The sequence below is a fragment of the Pocillopora damicornis genome, chromosome 8 (genome assembly GCF_964200805.1).
Source record: "Pocillopora damicornis chromosome 8, jaPocDami1.2, whole genome shotgun sequence".
NCBI lineage: Eukaryota > Metazoa > Cnidaria > Anthozoa > Scleractinia > Pocilloporidae > Pocillopora > Pocillopora damicornis.
The window spans coordinates 23,962,981-23,977,648 of NC_142677.1; the positions used below are offsets into that span (position 1 = coordinate 23,962,981).

General features: G+C 37.8%; 2 protein-coding genes and 1 long non-coding RNA gene across 3 annotated transcripts; 1 reads left to right on the plus strand and 2 right to left on the minus strand.

Annotated features, from left to right (window-relative positions):
* Positions 1–189: 189 nt before the first annotated feature.
* LOC113665794 (cytosolic phospholipase A2-like) lies at positions 190–10,294 on the minus strand. The gene is made up of 15 exons (XM_089180571.1): positions 9,259–10,294; positions 7,427–7,508; positions 6,260–6,406; positions 5,811–5,926; positions 5,669–5,706; positions 5,038–5,173; positions 4,600–4,736; positions 3,866–4,091; positions 3,337–3,454; positions 2,984–3,121; positions 2,596–2,709; positions 2,261–2,503; positions 1,817–2,001; positions 1,079–1,268; positions 190–756 (listed from the first exon to the last, which is right to left on the minus strand). Exons 1-15 carry the CDS (start codon positions 9,271–9,273, stop codon positions 548–550), a joined length of 2,094 nt encoding a protein of 697 aa, XP_089036697.1. The 5' UTR covers positions 9,274–10,294; the 3' UTR covers positions 190–547.
* LOC149041887 (uncharacterized) lies at positions 8,472–9,580 on the plus strand. Its single transcript, XR_016179174.1, has 2 exons — positions 8,472–8,573; positions 8,759–9,580. It is a non-coding gene; the product is annotated as an uncharacterized LOC149041887 (long non-coding RNA).
* Positions 10,083–14,617, minus strand: LOC149041888 (uncharacterized). Its single transcript, XM_089180934.1, has 3 exons — positions 14,368–14,617; positions 14,069–14,265; positions 10,083–10,132 (listed from the first exon to the last, which is right to left on the minus strand). Exons 1-3 carry the CDS (start codon positions 14,508–14,510, stop codon positions 10,083–10,085), a joined length of 390 nt encoding a protein of 129 aa, XP_089037060.1. The 5' UTR covers positions 14,511–14,617.
* Positions 14,618–14,668: the final 51 nt, after the last annotated feature.

Consider the following 14,668-nt stretch of genomic DNA (forward strand, 5'->3'; position numbering starts at 1 on the left):
AGAAAAAATAGATCAATTAGGGGATTATTAGTTCATCCAATTCAATTGTAGGACAGACAGTAAGAAGGATTATTAATGAGATCTCGGGAGTGAAAGCGATAATTGGGAAATTTTACTCGACTTATTGTCGGTTAGTGTCGTCACATAAGAGAAAAATGCCATTTTCCATTCCTATGTTACTTCAATTAATTTTCCTGAATTACCTTTTATTGATAAGACACACCGTAAGAGATTTCTTATCATTAAAACCCTCATCACACCCTTCACCTCAAGTTAGATACGATAGCAGACAACTTAATACAGAAATATGGTGTACAGTACATGAAAATGAGCTTAATTGGTTCCTACTTACGCTTTCTAGTTCTATTCCCTCAGTTATGTATGACCCTAACTTAAACACTGTCCAATTACATACACTGATTAGAATAAGCCCGACACCTCAATAGCGATTTTCACCACTGTTATCCCTAACTGAAAAAATTGCAGTTCTTCACTCGAGTCCTTCCTCGCCATCCACAGTGCGTACATCCGCTGGCCGCACATTGGGTTACTTTCCCCGTCTCTTCGTCACACAGTCAGCTATGACGTCCTTGATGGCCTGCTCACCCAACAGAGTGTTGAATTCTGTCAATGCTGACAGACGATCAAAAGGCTTTGTAGGATAATGAAAGTTGAACGTGCTGTAATAGTTATCAGGATCTCCAAACACGGAGAACTTTGCAAACTCCTTTTCTTCGGCAGTTTTGCGAGGAACTCCTGAGGAAAAATAAAACAATGTAAGGCGTTCAGCGCTAGTTCATATAATCCGATGTGCCTACAAAGATTTTCGGAGAAGAAAGGACGTACATTGCCTAAGATAGGAGAACGAACTGCGGTCCCGCTTCAACATGAAAAATCTATGGTGAGTCGACGAAATAATTTCAGATTCATTTAGCCGTCACTGATCGAGGGTGCAATTGGTGCGGAGAAAAAATAAGCGTTATGGGGAAAAAAGGAGGAAACAAAAGCAAGCGCAGCTTTGAACCTTGTGAAAAATCACTAATTTACACAAAACTATAAGTCAAATATCCGCAGAAACCTGGTTTGCTTTGTTCCTTGAAAGTTTTGTTGACGAGAGGAAAATGCACCACAACTGGACAGGTAGGATCCGCGGGATCTGTGAACACGTAATACTCTTTGATTCCGTCCGTTTCCAACTGTTCCTTGGCGTTAATTGGAGGGAACTTCAAATTGTTTGCTTTTGCCCATTTCTCTGCCAAATACAGCTCCTAAAAAAGCGAAATATGAGTTGGATGGGACTGAATTTAATAGTTCAATCCCTTAGCTGAGAACTTAAGCTAGATTTTGTAGGTGCAAATTATGGTTCCAAATATAATAATTCCTACGAGGGAAAAGATAAATAAGTTAGCCTTTCCTTGACCCTTTCACTCCCAAGATCTCATTGGTATTTCTCCTTTCTACCTGCCACGCGATGCTTGTGTCGTTAGTTTGGAGGATTTGATATTGGATCAACTTTTAATCCCATAATTGATAGTTTTTCATTATTCTCATCACTTGTCTCCCTGATATTAAAAACAGGAATTCTGTTTTAGTCCTTCATAGGAGTTAAAGGGTGAAGTGTCGAAAATTCAGTATTTGTTTTCATTAAACCACGGATGAACCAGGCGGAGGGATCCCTGATTAGACTTTGTCGATCGAACGCGGTAGTATACACTCCCTATCATAAATCTCATCAACTCAATAATAATAATGATACTAATAATAATAATAATAATAATAATAATAATAATAAAAACAATTAAATCTGCTCAATTACATTGAAAGAAAGCTCGTTGTCCTTCTCTCGAGCACTGAAGTCAAATGACAGGAAAATGTCGACATTCCGCTGAGGTCTGAGTAGAGGCGGATATGGTGAATTGAACAAGAGCCCGCTGTCAACCAAGTAAATGCGTTTAGCCTTAACAGCTAAATGGTCAGCGGTGTCAGCAACCTCTTTAACTTCTGTAAAAAAAAAAACAAACAAACAAGTAGTATCATAGGTAAAAGGGGTAACTTTCCACAGAAACTGTGGTGTTGCGTTGGTGGGGTGGGGGGTATTAACTTGGCTTAATGTCATTAAAGAATACTTTGAAGGTAACACTGCAATAAAAGTTTTAAGCACCCTCTGCAAATTGCAGTCTATTGAATAATAACTGAAGAAATGAAAAAAAGAAAAGATAGAAATAAAAAAAATGAAGATAAAACTAACCAGGTTACTCACCGGCCGAAGGGACAGGGGCGGCCATCAATTGAAGGCCGCGTAAAAAGTTGTGCACCAGGCCTGCTCGACCAGATCGCGTTTTAAGGAAGGATATTTTTTCCACGAAGCTTTCCGCTATACTCTTCAGGAAGCCTGGGTCTCCAGAGTCCTCATCTTTCAAATCCTTCCCATCCATAGCACCGATGTCCATTTCATCGTCGCTTTCTTCGTCCTCACTCATGGGGTCGATTGAAACATCTGTCTCTATTGAGGAAAAGAGAGGACAAGTTGCCACTTAGTATGTACGTAAACTTGTCTAAATCCTCTTAACAAATGACCAGACAATAATTACTTACGTAACTCTTGTCTCAAGTCGCCAGAGTTACTCATGTTTTTTACTGTGTCGGTCGGTGACTGGCCTTCGTTCAGAACTCGCTGAAGCATAATGGTGAAAGCGCTACCCCAGATGCCTAGAAAGAAAGCGAAATGGTGCATATTTTTTTAGCCTTGTATATATGAACGCATGACAATAACGTGATAAATTCTAAATGTTTTCACCTTTTGCATCAGCGTCAAAGTAAAGAGAGAACTTCAGCTACTTACTTCAATTAAAAGAAAACTTATCGCGAAACGTATAAGAAAACAATCTCCCTCAAACTCCCTATTTTAATTTGATGATGTTGTAAGTTTTTGCTGAATGAATTTTAGATCCCACGACACGTGCTGTGCTTGATTAGTGCTTACCTTGCAAGTAAAGCAGTGGAGGCTCAGGGTAAGGTGTTACCAATTTCCCACAAAAGTACTTGCTTCCAAAATTCTCAGTCTTCATAAAAGTGCCATATTTTGTCATCCCTACTTCATAAGGGCTGAATTCGAGCCATTCTACAGGTAGAGGAAACAATCTATCAGTACACAAAATGTTTGATTATCCAGGGGTTTTAGATGACAATTGAAAGATGAATCTAGATGTATTTATTTTAACCTGCTATAGGGTGCCCATCTTTGGTGTGGGCGTAATTATAGGAACTAAGGAGAGTGAATAGTCTTAGGCAGCATGTACTCCTTAATAATAGTAATATTCTTTCTGATTTTCTTACCGCAAAAGTTCTGAGCAACTTCGTTCTTCTTTACATGCAGACAGGTGTACAGTGGCATTGGAACCGCGGCGTCTTTCACTGCATGGCGCTGTTCGCTCAATTTTGGAACATTTTTCCGCTTTAAAATAATAGAGAACATTTTAAGAGATCTCACGATCGAAATAAAAACTCTTTTTTCAAATGATGAACTTGTGAACATTACTGCAGGAAATGACAATGTAAAAACTTGTGTAATAATCCAATGTGTCTCGTCGGACGATAGAAGACTTCATTTAGGAGTTTATACCAGAAGATTTCAATAACAAGCTTGCATTTATGCACAACGCAAATAGTAAACCTATTTTCGAAGTTATGCTCATTAGGAAGCAAGCGGGATGTATTCGCACGGTGTTACTAAGATGTTGCGCATGCGCGACATTCCACAGGAGTACACTTATCAAAACTTAGGCCTATTTCAGTCTAATTATAACTCACCTCGAGAAGGAGCAAGTATCAAGGATGCTTGAAAGAGAGGGATCTGGGTACTTACGTCCTTGAGAATAGTTTCTCCAACCAGATAACCAAAGAAATCTGTGAAACTGACGGGCTGTCCACGTGATCTCTTGTCCAGGATGATGTTCACGTGATTGTACATCCATGATGGAGTTAGCAACAACCACATCCAGTTGTCTTTCACATTTTTCCTCAAATCTTGTTTAATTGTACATGGATGGGCCTTCGGCCAATCAGGATGAGAATATAAGGTGGAAAGATACCTAGAGATTTTGAATGTATCCGAGAAATATCTCAAGAAGTATGATACAAGGTCAGCCGTTCTTGTCCTTTGATCTTTATCCTTACAGATTTTCTTTACATATCCAGTAAAGCTAGCTCTAACGGATTTTCAGAAGGACAATTCTCTTATATTTTTCGATACTCAAAGTTTCTTTATTTAGTAATTGAACTGTTCGAGATTGACGATTAGATGCTATTAAAGCAAAATATGATAGTAATAATTCACCAAAGTGGGACAGACGTTCACTTCTGACCCCAAGGGGAGAAGGGCTGAGGAAGAGGGTACTCAACGGAATCCTTGGTAGGGTTAAACCACCCATTTTTCTAAAAGCCTACCCTACCTCTCACTAAAACATGACAAACATGCCAGTCGACAGCCCTGACCCCCAGAATTCAAACCCTAGTACATACCAAAGCAAGTCATACGCCATAAGCTTAGTAATGGTGCTTTCCTATAAATCTTACCTTCCCCCCCACCCCGGGACTTACCACGCAGACCCTGACAGTCCTGCTGTGTACATGGCACAGTCTAACACACCCATCTCCTTTAGAGCACAGAATACACCACTGAGAGAAACCATGGCACGAAATCCTCCTCCTGAACCAAGAATAGCAATCGAGGGCACCTAATTATGATTAAACAAACTCTGTATGTCATCAAAGTAAGGTAATTTGGTATTACCAACTGAGTTAACAACGTAATAACGTCATTCGCTATGACAAGGAGCTCACGCTCTAAACTCTAATTTTTTTGCTGGCCAATTTACGTTATCAACTCGGTTGATAATACCAAGTTATTCTGTATATCATCATTCTGGTATTTCCAAAATTTTTTAGTTCATTTTCCTCTCAGAATCTTTTTTGCCTTCTCTTTTGGTGTGTGGTGCATTTTACATTTTGTTAACTTAATTTCAAGAGTGTTTTTACCTCATCAAGTTCTTTTGGTCCTCGTTCTCCGAGCAGTTTTTTCATTTCTGCAAAAACAACCTTTTTCCTCTTCTGACGAAAATCAGTTTCCTCGACACAAAGGTCCAGGCTGTACCTCATGTCCGTAGGTGCAGAGCTGATAGAAAAATATTAGGAAATATTTCATTTTTCTTTGAAATGGATAAAACGTAAATTAAGCTTCCATTTTGAAAACTGGTGTATTTTTTAAACTTAAACCGACGGAGAAGAGCTAACCGGTCGTATTGTCGAATAAATCATTGTCATCAACATTATCTTTATCACTATGTTCATCATTATCATTACTATTATTGCTAAGACTATTATTATTACTATTTACATTATTAAGATTATTACTTGGATTTTTCTTTCGATAAAACTTTGGGTAATCCTGGAGAATTTGCTCGATATGCAATTTCATCACACCTTTATCAGTAGGAAAAAAATGAATATACATTTCACAGCGCTTTACCCTCGCCATTCGTCAAGTGCGATGTTAACGGCGGGTAGCTTGTCCGACTTACACTGGAAATCATTAAGGATCACTGAGTTTTTCCCCCGAGAGATATATGGTGAGAAACTCCACACTAGCAAAAATTGTTGATGGTCTTACCATGTTTTAACTTTCATCTCTACATCAACCTCTGAGTTCTGGAACACAACATATAGTCGTGTCAATGAGAGTTTGAATGCTTCATCAGATTTGTTACACGAGTGACATGAAGGCTTAGCATTTGAGAAGAGTTATATCATACCTCTTTGAAGACAAATGTTTTCTGGTAAGTTTCATCGATTTTCAATGCACTTAAGTCAAATGACTTTGTGTCTACCAAATCGTCACTGAGTGTGTCTGACTCCATTAAAGTTATTTCTGAGAAAAAAAGAAAGTTTTAAGTTGACAAGTGAATGGGTCAAAACACATCAATGGAACTTATACGAACGGAATATTTCAGTGAGATCAACAGTGGAATTGAAGATAACTTCTCCAGTTCCTGTTTTTCGATAAGATCTGGGAAAGAAAAAGCATTTCTCGGCTCTTAAAAGAACCTTGCGTTTTCAATTTGAACTGAAGCAACTAAATCTCGACTATATTTTAAGTTAAGTTTTAAGTTTCAATATGTTGTTTACCGAAGTGACCCAATAAATGATCAAGAAAAATGCATCTTGTCTCACTCTCGTGTTCCAAATACCATAGGTTGCTTACCCAAAATGTTTTTCACATTTTGATCAAGGTAAAACTGCAATGTTTCTTCCCACACAGGGTTAGCTGTGTTGTTTTTCACTTTGGTTCTCTTCTTGCCATTTGGCGCTGTTCTAATGAACAATTTTACGTAGGGATCCGGTGTATCCACTGAAAGATAAAAATATTTTATTTTATCTGAGGGGGGGGGGAGGGGGGGTAACATATGCTGTGATTTTCTTGAACGAAAGTGAGCGCAGACAACTTTCGCCAGTCAATAAAACTGTCTCTCTGCCTCCGAGCTAATTACATGAAGAACATTGATTAGTTAGACAGTCCTCGGATGGAAAAATTTCATGAACTGACTTACAGATCATCACAGACAACAACCGGTCAGGTGAATACCATCTCAACCAAAGGAAGTGCTAAAACATGGTGGCTGTCGATAATTTGTGACACTAACTGGAGTTCCCAAATAAGTCGTTTACAATGTAGGTTCAGCTAACTTTACCACTGAGAGAACATATAACTGTAGCATTTAACAGATCATGTTCACTTCAGTAGACTACAATGAGCAGAAAAAAATTGAACAAAACAGACGACATTCCGGTGGCTACATACACAGTATCAGTCAGTACAAGAAATAAGGAAAACAATGTAACAGTGATTATGTAATGTTTAAAAAACGATTTTTGACCCGATAAAACACGTGCTGCGAGTTTTTTGAACGGCTTCAAAAAACATTCTTGGAAAAGCGTGTGTCAAGAGAGTTCGTAACAATTATACTTTTGTGAACGTTAGAAACTAGCATACGAGAAAAACATTCCAAGTTTCAGATGATGTATTGTCTAATATGCCTTTACCAGATTACTGTACTAATGGAATAGAGAATTTTTCCAGATGTGTATTTCACAACTGTACTATTAATTTGGTGCAAAAGTAAATTTACTGTGTGAAATTTGTTGAAAGAACATTAAATATGTTCCCACCATTTGTTGTGTCAGTTTCTGTGTTGATAATTAATTAATATTCATAAGTCACGTGCAGTGTCTTTATATCTGATAAAACACCGCATACTAATAAGGATGAGGTTTATCGATATAAAGTCACTGCACGTGATGTATTATCTACCATTTGATAGGTTAATGGGCTTATGAATTATTAATGAGTTTTTGAATGAACAATACTAACCCCAATCAGAATAAGTGCCCAGGGTAATATTCCGTCCACGTAACACTTTGATATCGAGTAACAAACACGGACGGTACAAGGCCTGCGAAAAAAAGCGAGATAAATAATTTTCCCTTGTAATCATGTAAGTCAACTGCGCAGCTAATTCAGGAAAGGACTTTGAGAAAGTGAACGTATGTGTGCAGCCTCCGAAATGGTTTTTGGAGGATACGAAACAGAATGGAAAGTGGTTTTTAAAGAATTTCATCATGTCTTCCTTAAATCATACATCCTATTTCAAGTTCAATTGCTTCGCATGACCGCACAAACAAAAAACTTCTAAACAGTTAGAAAGAAATTATGGTTTTGTATACACTGTATACAGGGATGACACACAACCATTAGAGCGTATCAAGAAAAAGTGATAGGACCTTATTATTTTATGAATTCCTATTACTTTTTCTTGCTACACTCTAATGGTTGTGTCATCCTTAATTAATCATGCATTGCTATTGTTTCTTATTTATGATTAAAGAAAGACAGACGCATGAATGGCGTAACCATTTTTTTTTTATAAAGTAAAACAACTAGATTCTATGTTGCCTTTCTGTCTGTTCAGTAATCTATCACAAAAGATGTTTACTACATAATTTTGGTAAAGTCTTTAGCCAACTTTTCTGCCGATCGTACACCACCTACTCATAATTTAATCAGTTTCAAAAGTTAGTTCGAATGCGATATCATGTCTCCCTTGAGAGCATCAGATGCGACAGGACTGAAATGTTGAAGACACGATCTTCCGCGTAACTGACCTTGGAATGGTGTGGAATGTTTCTCTGATTTTAATTTTTTCCTGAACAGAAATAAACATTCGATTGAATTATCTGGGTCCCTCTGAAAGAGTGTGTTTTCTTCCAATCGTTGTATTCCAAAGGAGGCTCACGTGCTTCTCCATGATTTGTAGTAGTATTTTAGGTAAAAAGTCGACCGCAAAAGTTACTGTTTTGACTCCTCCAAGGTAAAGGAATTCAGAAATGCAAATTCCCCCACGCATTTATGTTCTTATTATTGATAGCGGATTGTGTTTCTTTTATCAGTCGGAGGAGCGTGGATAGAGTGAGTAAGTTTCTAAAGTAGTGCTGCTGCATCAGTGGAAGAGTCCAACAGGGTAATTTAGTATTAGCGACTGAGTTAATAAGGTAAACTGGCCACCGTAAAGAGTTTCAAACAAAGAAAGACCTTTCGTGCGTTATCCCTTCGTCAGAGCGAGCGTCAGTTTTGAAACTGAAGGAGCGTGGAGCTTGTTATTATAAAGAGAATCATAAATAGTTTATTCATTTTTTTTCTTCATAGGTAACTTGATTCATTATCTCTTTCGGTTGCACCCAACGCTGAGTCGTCGCCATTGTCCATCAGCAAAACTCTGGTCTAGACAAGTTTTACTTGAAAGTTCGTTAGCACGTGTCAATTTTGTTTTTAAGTCGACTGGGAATCACTATTGAGAATAAATTTCATAGAAATGCCTTCTACAACCAGCCAGATGCTCTTTATCGCCAGTCTGCATCACAAGCGAACTGCTGCGTCGGTGGGAGAGTAAAACAAGGTAATTTAGTATTATCAACTGAGTTGATAACGTAAATTGGCCATCGTAAAGAGTTTCAAAACTGAAGTTCGCTCTGACAAAGGGCTAACGCTCGATACAACACTGGTATAAATTTCATAGAAATTCCTTCTCCAACCAGCTAGATACTGTTTGTCGTGAGTCTACATCAAAAGCGAACTGCCGACAAACTAAAAAAAAGCCGAACACATGTTGTGAACACTAGTGCTATTATTCAGCATGTTCCGCTCACCTGATTTTCTGCCATCTTCTAACTGCTACTGTATCAATTTGGGAAACACAACAACGCCGTCTTTCTTTCTTGAAATTTTGAACGATAACCGATATGGAAAAGGCGTTTCTTTCTTCACCAGAAGTAGCGGCCTAGCTATTTATAGTGTCTGCATTCGTGATGACCGCTCAGGCGTGAAGGCAAATGGATAATTGTTCAGTTGTTAAGAGACACGCCTGTCTAGCTCAAGTATGTCTTTTATCCTATTTATCTAATTAAGTAGTCCGTACAGTTCAAGGTACTGGGCGAATAAACGACAACGGCAACTTGTTAATGTTCTTCGTGAAACACTCTGCTCCTAGGAGTCCCACGGTTTGCGTAGTCACTGTTTACATGTAATGTAATGAAATTTGACCCGATTTCTCTTCGTCTTGCCCTTTGTGTTGACGCTTTCTCAAGAATTGTAATTGATAGTTTTTTCACAAGAATACAAACTATGTGATCTTTGTGGCAAATAGAGTCCAAACTAAGTCATTGTGGTGGGTGTACCATGACCCATACCGCCAGAAACACGACATTGTATACTTAAATGATAGACGTGCCGAACCATGAAAGTTCATCATATGATCAGGATAAACGATTTGTCACTCGATACCACGGAAATTATAATGATTTTTAATCATTATGAATTTCCGTGGTGCCGATTGACAGATTTGAACTAAAAGTTAACAATTTTAGTTCAAATCTGTTCTGTCCTCGCGTTCTATTCGCCCAATATGTAAAAATCTTAAAAATGTTTTCGAGAAATAGCCGTCGCACGGTTTCCCTCCGCGTATCTTCCTCATTCAGTTGGCTGTGACATCCTTGATGGCTTCCTCACCCAACAGAGTATAACCTGTTCCAGACATTCAGTGACTTAAAGAAGAAAGATAGCAAATGGTGCAATAGTGGCGGAGAAGTGAAAACACGAGAGGGGTTTGGGTCCTTATGAGACCCCTGCACGAGAGTGGAAAGAGGTAAAAACCGAAGCGGCCTAAATCACATGATAAACATCTGTTTTACTAAAGATAATGACAAAAACTTGGAGCTGTTGGATCATGTCTTGTATCGATAGGAGGGGGCGTGGGTTCTATTAGAAACCGCAAAACCGTAGAAAAAAATAATCCAAAATCACAAAACCGCAAAAACAATTCAATCCAAATAAGAAACCGCATGTAAAACCGCCAAAACCGATAAATGTTCACATTATCAAAGCTGTAATCGTTTCGATGCAGGGGTGGGTGACAAGTGGCGCCTACAGAGGTTTCGCGGCCATTGAAGATCAGTGGTGGTGCCTAATTGCCGCTCAAATCGAAGAGAAACCGGAACTCAAACAGGAAAAGTACCGAAAACCAAATGCTTAAAAAAAGAAAATTCGCAAACCGCAAATAACACCAAAACCGAAAAACCGAAGTTTTTTTTAGCACAAAAACTGAAAAAACCGATCTCAAAAATAATCATAACTGCAAAACCCCTGATGCCCCCCCCTTCGATAGTATAGAAAGCAATAAAACATGAAATCATTTTTGTAAAAGTACGATTAACTTTCTCGAATTGCCATAGCGAAAAGTTATCAATGCATATCAAACTTATCCCATAGAAAACTGAACATTTGCTTAAATTAGTCCCAAGCCACCGTATTACTCACCTGACATGCGCAGAGCAATTAAATATGCAAAGAGCGCCAATGTTAAAAATGGCGGCCAACAGAGTGAAGCGGGAGCATAAGACTCCGAAGAGATTTATTGACGAATTCGTAGAAGCTAAGACCAAGTAATGCAAGAAAATAAAAACTACGGATAAGAATATTTATCCTGTAGAGATAATATAGGTCGACAAAGCGAGAAAACATGGTAAAATTCATTTCAAAGGGTACTGCGAGAAATTTGACGAATGGAGGCCTTGCGATGAACATAATTTGCCCGTAATGCGATTGGAACCGATGTCAAAACCAATCGATGATTCCTTCAGCGATCGCCAGCAAACTTTTTATGAACGCGTTTACAGGGAGATCAACCGAAAGTTGTGCTCCGGGCGCAGAGAGGATCCAGAAGTTCGTATTGAAATTCAAGTCGATGACGATGTTTTCTATAAAAGTCTTAGGAGGATTTCATCCAAAAAATATCAGAGGAATAAACTAATATATGAAATTCTTTCAAATGAAACTCTGGATTGTTATATCGGCACAAAGTGGAATGAGCGGATCATGAATGAAAACGGCGATTTTGCTTATGTTGTACCAGGGACTGTGAGATTTTGGTTGACAAAAAGAAACACCATAGTGGAATTTGAATTAATTGGCGATAAATACGTGAGATCTGAAATCGAAGACGGGCATCGAGTCGTTTTTACATGTGTCCGTGGAGATGGCAACAGATGTGGATACAAAAATATGGTCCATCATTAATATATTTGATTTAGCACATGTTTATTGATTTTGATAGTTGATGTCAAAGAATTATTTTACTTGCATGTGAATTACCTTCATAAAATGTAAACATGTGGTTATAAATGACCCATATATTTCAGTCTGTGATTCTGTTGTAATCAATGCAGTAACATTTTTGAAAAAGACTCCTTGAATACTGTATACAAGAAACATTTCACAGGCATAGCAAATTATTCTACACAACTTCTACTAACAGTTTTTGGGTAATACACTCCTTTAATACATTGATATATTATATCATTACTGATTGATTAAATCACATCTTGGCTTCCATTTACCATCTATTTTAACAAGATGTGCACAGAAAGTGGGAGCATCGCATTTGCTGCATTTTGCAGTACATGTTTTGATGGTATGGCCAGAAGTTGAACAGTTTCCACAGTTGTAGCTTTCCTTCACCCTTTCCAAACCAGCAGCTTCCAAAAGCTGTATTCTGTGTTTTTTCAAGAAAAGTTGCTTTAGAGCAGAAACCCCTCTATGATTAGATGATCGAAAGTAGTCCTTTGATACAGTGTTGTTGTACTTCTCCATACCTTGCTGAGTGTAATAAGCTAAATTTTGGTATGGCTTTAAAAATTCAGGTACATGAACATACAAAGAATGCATATATGGTGTTACATCTTTTGCTTGGTAAAGGTCTAAGAATTTTTGAAACCATTTTTTGATTTTGTCCTTGAGGCTAGAGATAGCATCATCTGTAGTGTAATTAAGTTTAAGATCACCCATAATATCTATGAAATTACCCCAAAGGGCTTGCAGCTTGTCCACATTATGAAACTCTGGTAATAGTAAGTGAAAATTAATATGTTGGAAAAGCAAGAGTTTTTCAGTTCTAGTTAGGTCTCTGTACTCCAACTTCTTGCTGTCCCTATTAATTTTCCATTCAAAATTAATTCCAAGTTCTTTTACAAATTTCTCATACCCAGCCATATGTCTATACTTATTTCGACAAAACCCATTTGAAAAAGTAGATACCTTGTCAATGGCATCTTTCCTGCGAAGTTCCCTGATCAGAAGTTCAATTAAATTATCAGATATTCTCAAAAATAAATGTAGTGTATCAATTATTACATGGTCAATAGGAATAAAATCAAATAATGGATTGGTTTTACAATTATATTGCTTAGATTTTGCATACTTACCTATTTCTTGTAAATCTCTTGCCCCAAGAGATTTGTCAGTTATAGACCACTTTTAACTGATTTCAAACCTTTCATTTCCTGGGCACTTACACCGACTACAAGAGAAATTTTGATTAGCAGCCCCTGAACCACAAACACAGGCTAGAAACTTCCAGTCTCCTCCCAAAAAATACTCAATGCTATACTTATGACTATTTACAGTAATTTCTTTTAAATTTGACATTTCATTATTTAGATCAGCAAGGCTTTCTTTAAGATTGTCATAGTTCTCTGTTGTCTTAATTATTGCTAGAACATAGTTCCCTTTTTCATTCATTGCTGCATCCTTTTCATTCAAAATTGTGTATGTGACATTTTCAAGTTTAAGCCTTTTCCCAATGTTGGTACCATCACCACTGAGCTTTACTTTAATAGTAGTAACCTTGTCCAATACTCCATTTTTCTGCAGCCTTTTTATCTGTTCCTCAAGACTCTCCCTGAAAGAAATCTGTACTCCCTCTGCCTCCCCTGGTGTACTTCTCAGATTCCAATTGGCATTTAGTTTATCTACGTGTTTGCATATTTTATATTTTGTGGGCATGTCTTTACACTTCATGGCCAACTCATGCCAAGCTTCATTAGATATATTCAATTTTTCCTTCGAGTAAACCCACATATTGATGTCATCAATATCATTGTCAGTCAGTTCTCTTGGCTCTGTTTCCAATAGTTGTAACTCTCCCTTTTCTACCAATGAAATAGTTTCATATTGTTGAGTGTCATTATTAAATACCTCAACCTTGGTGGCAATAAAATTGTAGAGGCCTAAAAATGACAGTGCTGAGTGGCAGTCTTCTTTAAATCCTCGCCTTAATCTTGCCTGATGTTGTTTGGTATAATCAGTGAAACGTTTGCTTTTGTTTGGACCTCTTTGTCCCTTTTTTTTGCATTCTTGCTGCTTTTTTCGCAAATCTTTTGAATTTTTGTTTGTATTGTTCTTTTCTGTTTTCCGAATCCCTAATAACATCTTCAAACTCCTGCTCAATTTTTAATCTCTTTGCCTACTCTGCGACTAAATCCAGTTCAGCTTTCCTTTTCTGCCCACGAAGCTGTTGGTTTTCCTCAATCAATGAGTTGTTTTCAAGCTCATGATAGAAAATTTTGAAGGAGTGGTTTTTTGCCTTCCACGCATCAATAAGCTTCTTTATACTTTTCACCCCACTTTTTGACGCTTTCTTGAACGCTGAATGGAGGAGAGAAATATTTTTCCTGAAGACGTTGAGAATTCTGGAATTTATAACAACTCCGCGAATCTCAGATTCCCTCAATATTTTTTCCACGATTCCCACAATCACAGAATCAGCACTTTCGTCGTTCGGCTCTTGATCAGACTTCTTCGACAGGGAATATATGAGATAGCTGATTAAAAAAAAATCAATTCGGTGAAAAAAAATTGAAAAAAATTAAAAAGAAAAAAGAAACAGGTTGGAATACACTTCGATAAACGCAATTTTTACTTACTTGTTTATTTCGTAGGTAAACCAAGGCAGTTTTTCCCCTTTTGGACCATTTGTTTCTTCGCCGAAATCGTTTTGTGCATCTACCGCCACCGCGAGAAGAGCCAGCGAAGAAAAAATCACCAGTGCGTAAACTTCGAGTCCCATTTCCCGAACCCAAACAATATCCAAACCTCATGTATTATACATCAAATTGCGCCAAATTTATTGTTTTTTTCGTATTTCGCGGTAATGACCAGTTTTAGGCATGCGCTGTAGAGTTATAGTCCCAGACTCCATGGCGTGAACCCCTCTTCGACATATCT

What these genes read in the sequence shown, in the direction of transcription:
- LOC113665794 (XM_089180571.1), bottom strand. An exon ending in CGCCCCTGTCCCTTCGGCCG is followed by an intron (nt 2,002 to 2,260) that starts GTGAGTAACCTG and finishes TTTTTTTTACAG; the next exon opens with AAGTTAAAGAGGTTGCTGAC. An exon ending in ACAACGAGCTTTCTTTCAAT is followed by an intron (nt 1,269 to 1,816) that starts GTAATTGAGCAG and finishes TCGCTTTTTTAG; the next exon opens with GAGCTGTATTTGGCAGAGAA.
- LOC149041888 (XM_089180934.1), bottom strand. Translation starts at nt 14,510, where the DNA reads ATGGGACTCGAAGTTTACGCACTGGTGATTTTTTCTTCGCTGGCTCTT. An exon ending in TTTACCTACGAAATAAACAA is followed by an intron (nt 14,266 to 14,367) that starts GTAAGTAAAAAT and finishes TTTTTTAATCAG; the next exon opens with CTATCTCATATATTCCCTGT. An exon ending in GTTCAAGAAAGCGTCAAAAA is followed by an intron (nt 10,133 to 14,068) that starts GTGGGGTGAAAA and finishes TGTCTGGAACAG; the next exon opens with GTTATACTCTGTTGGGTGAG.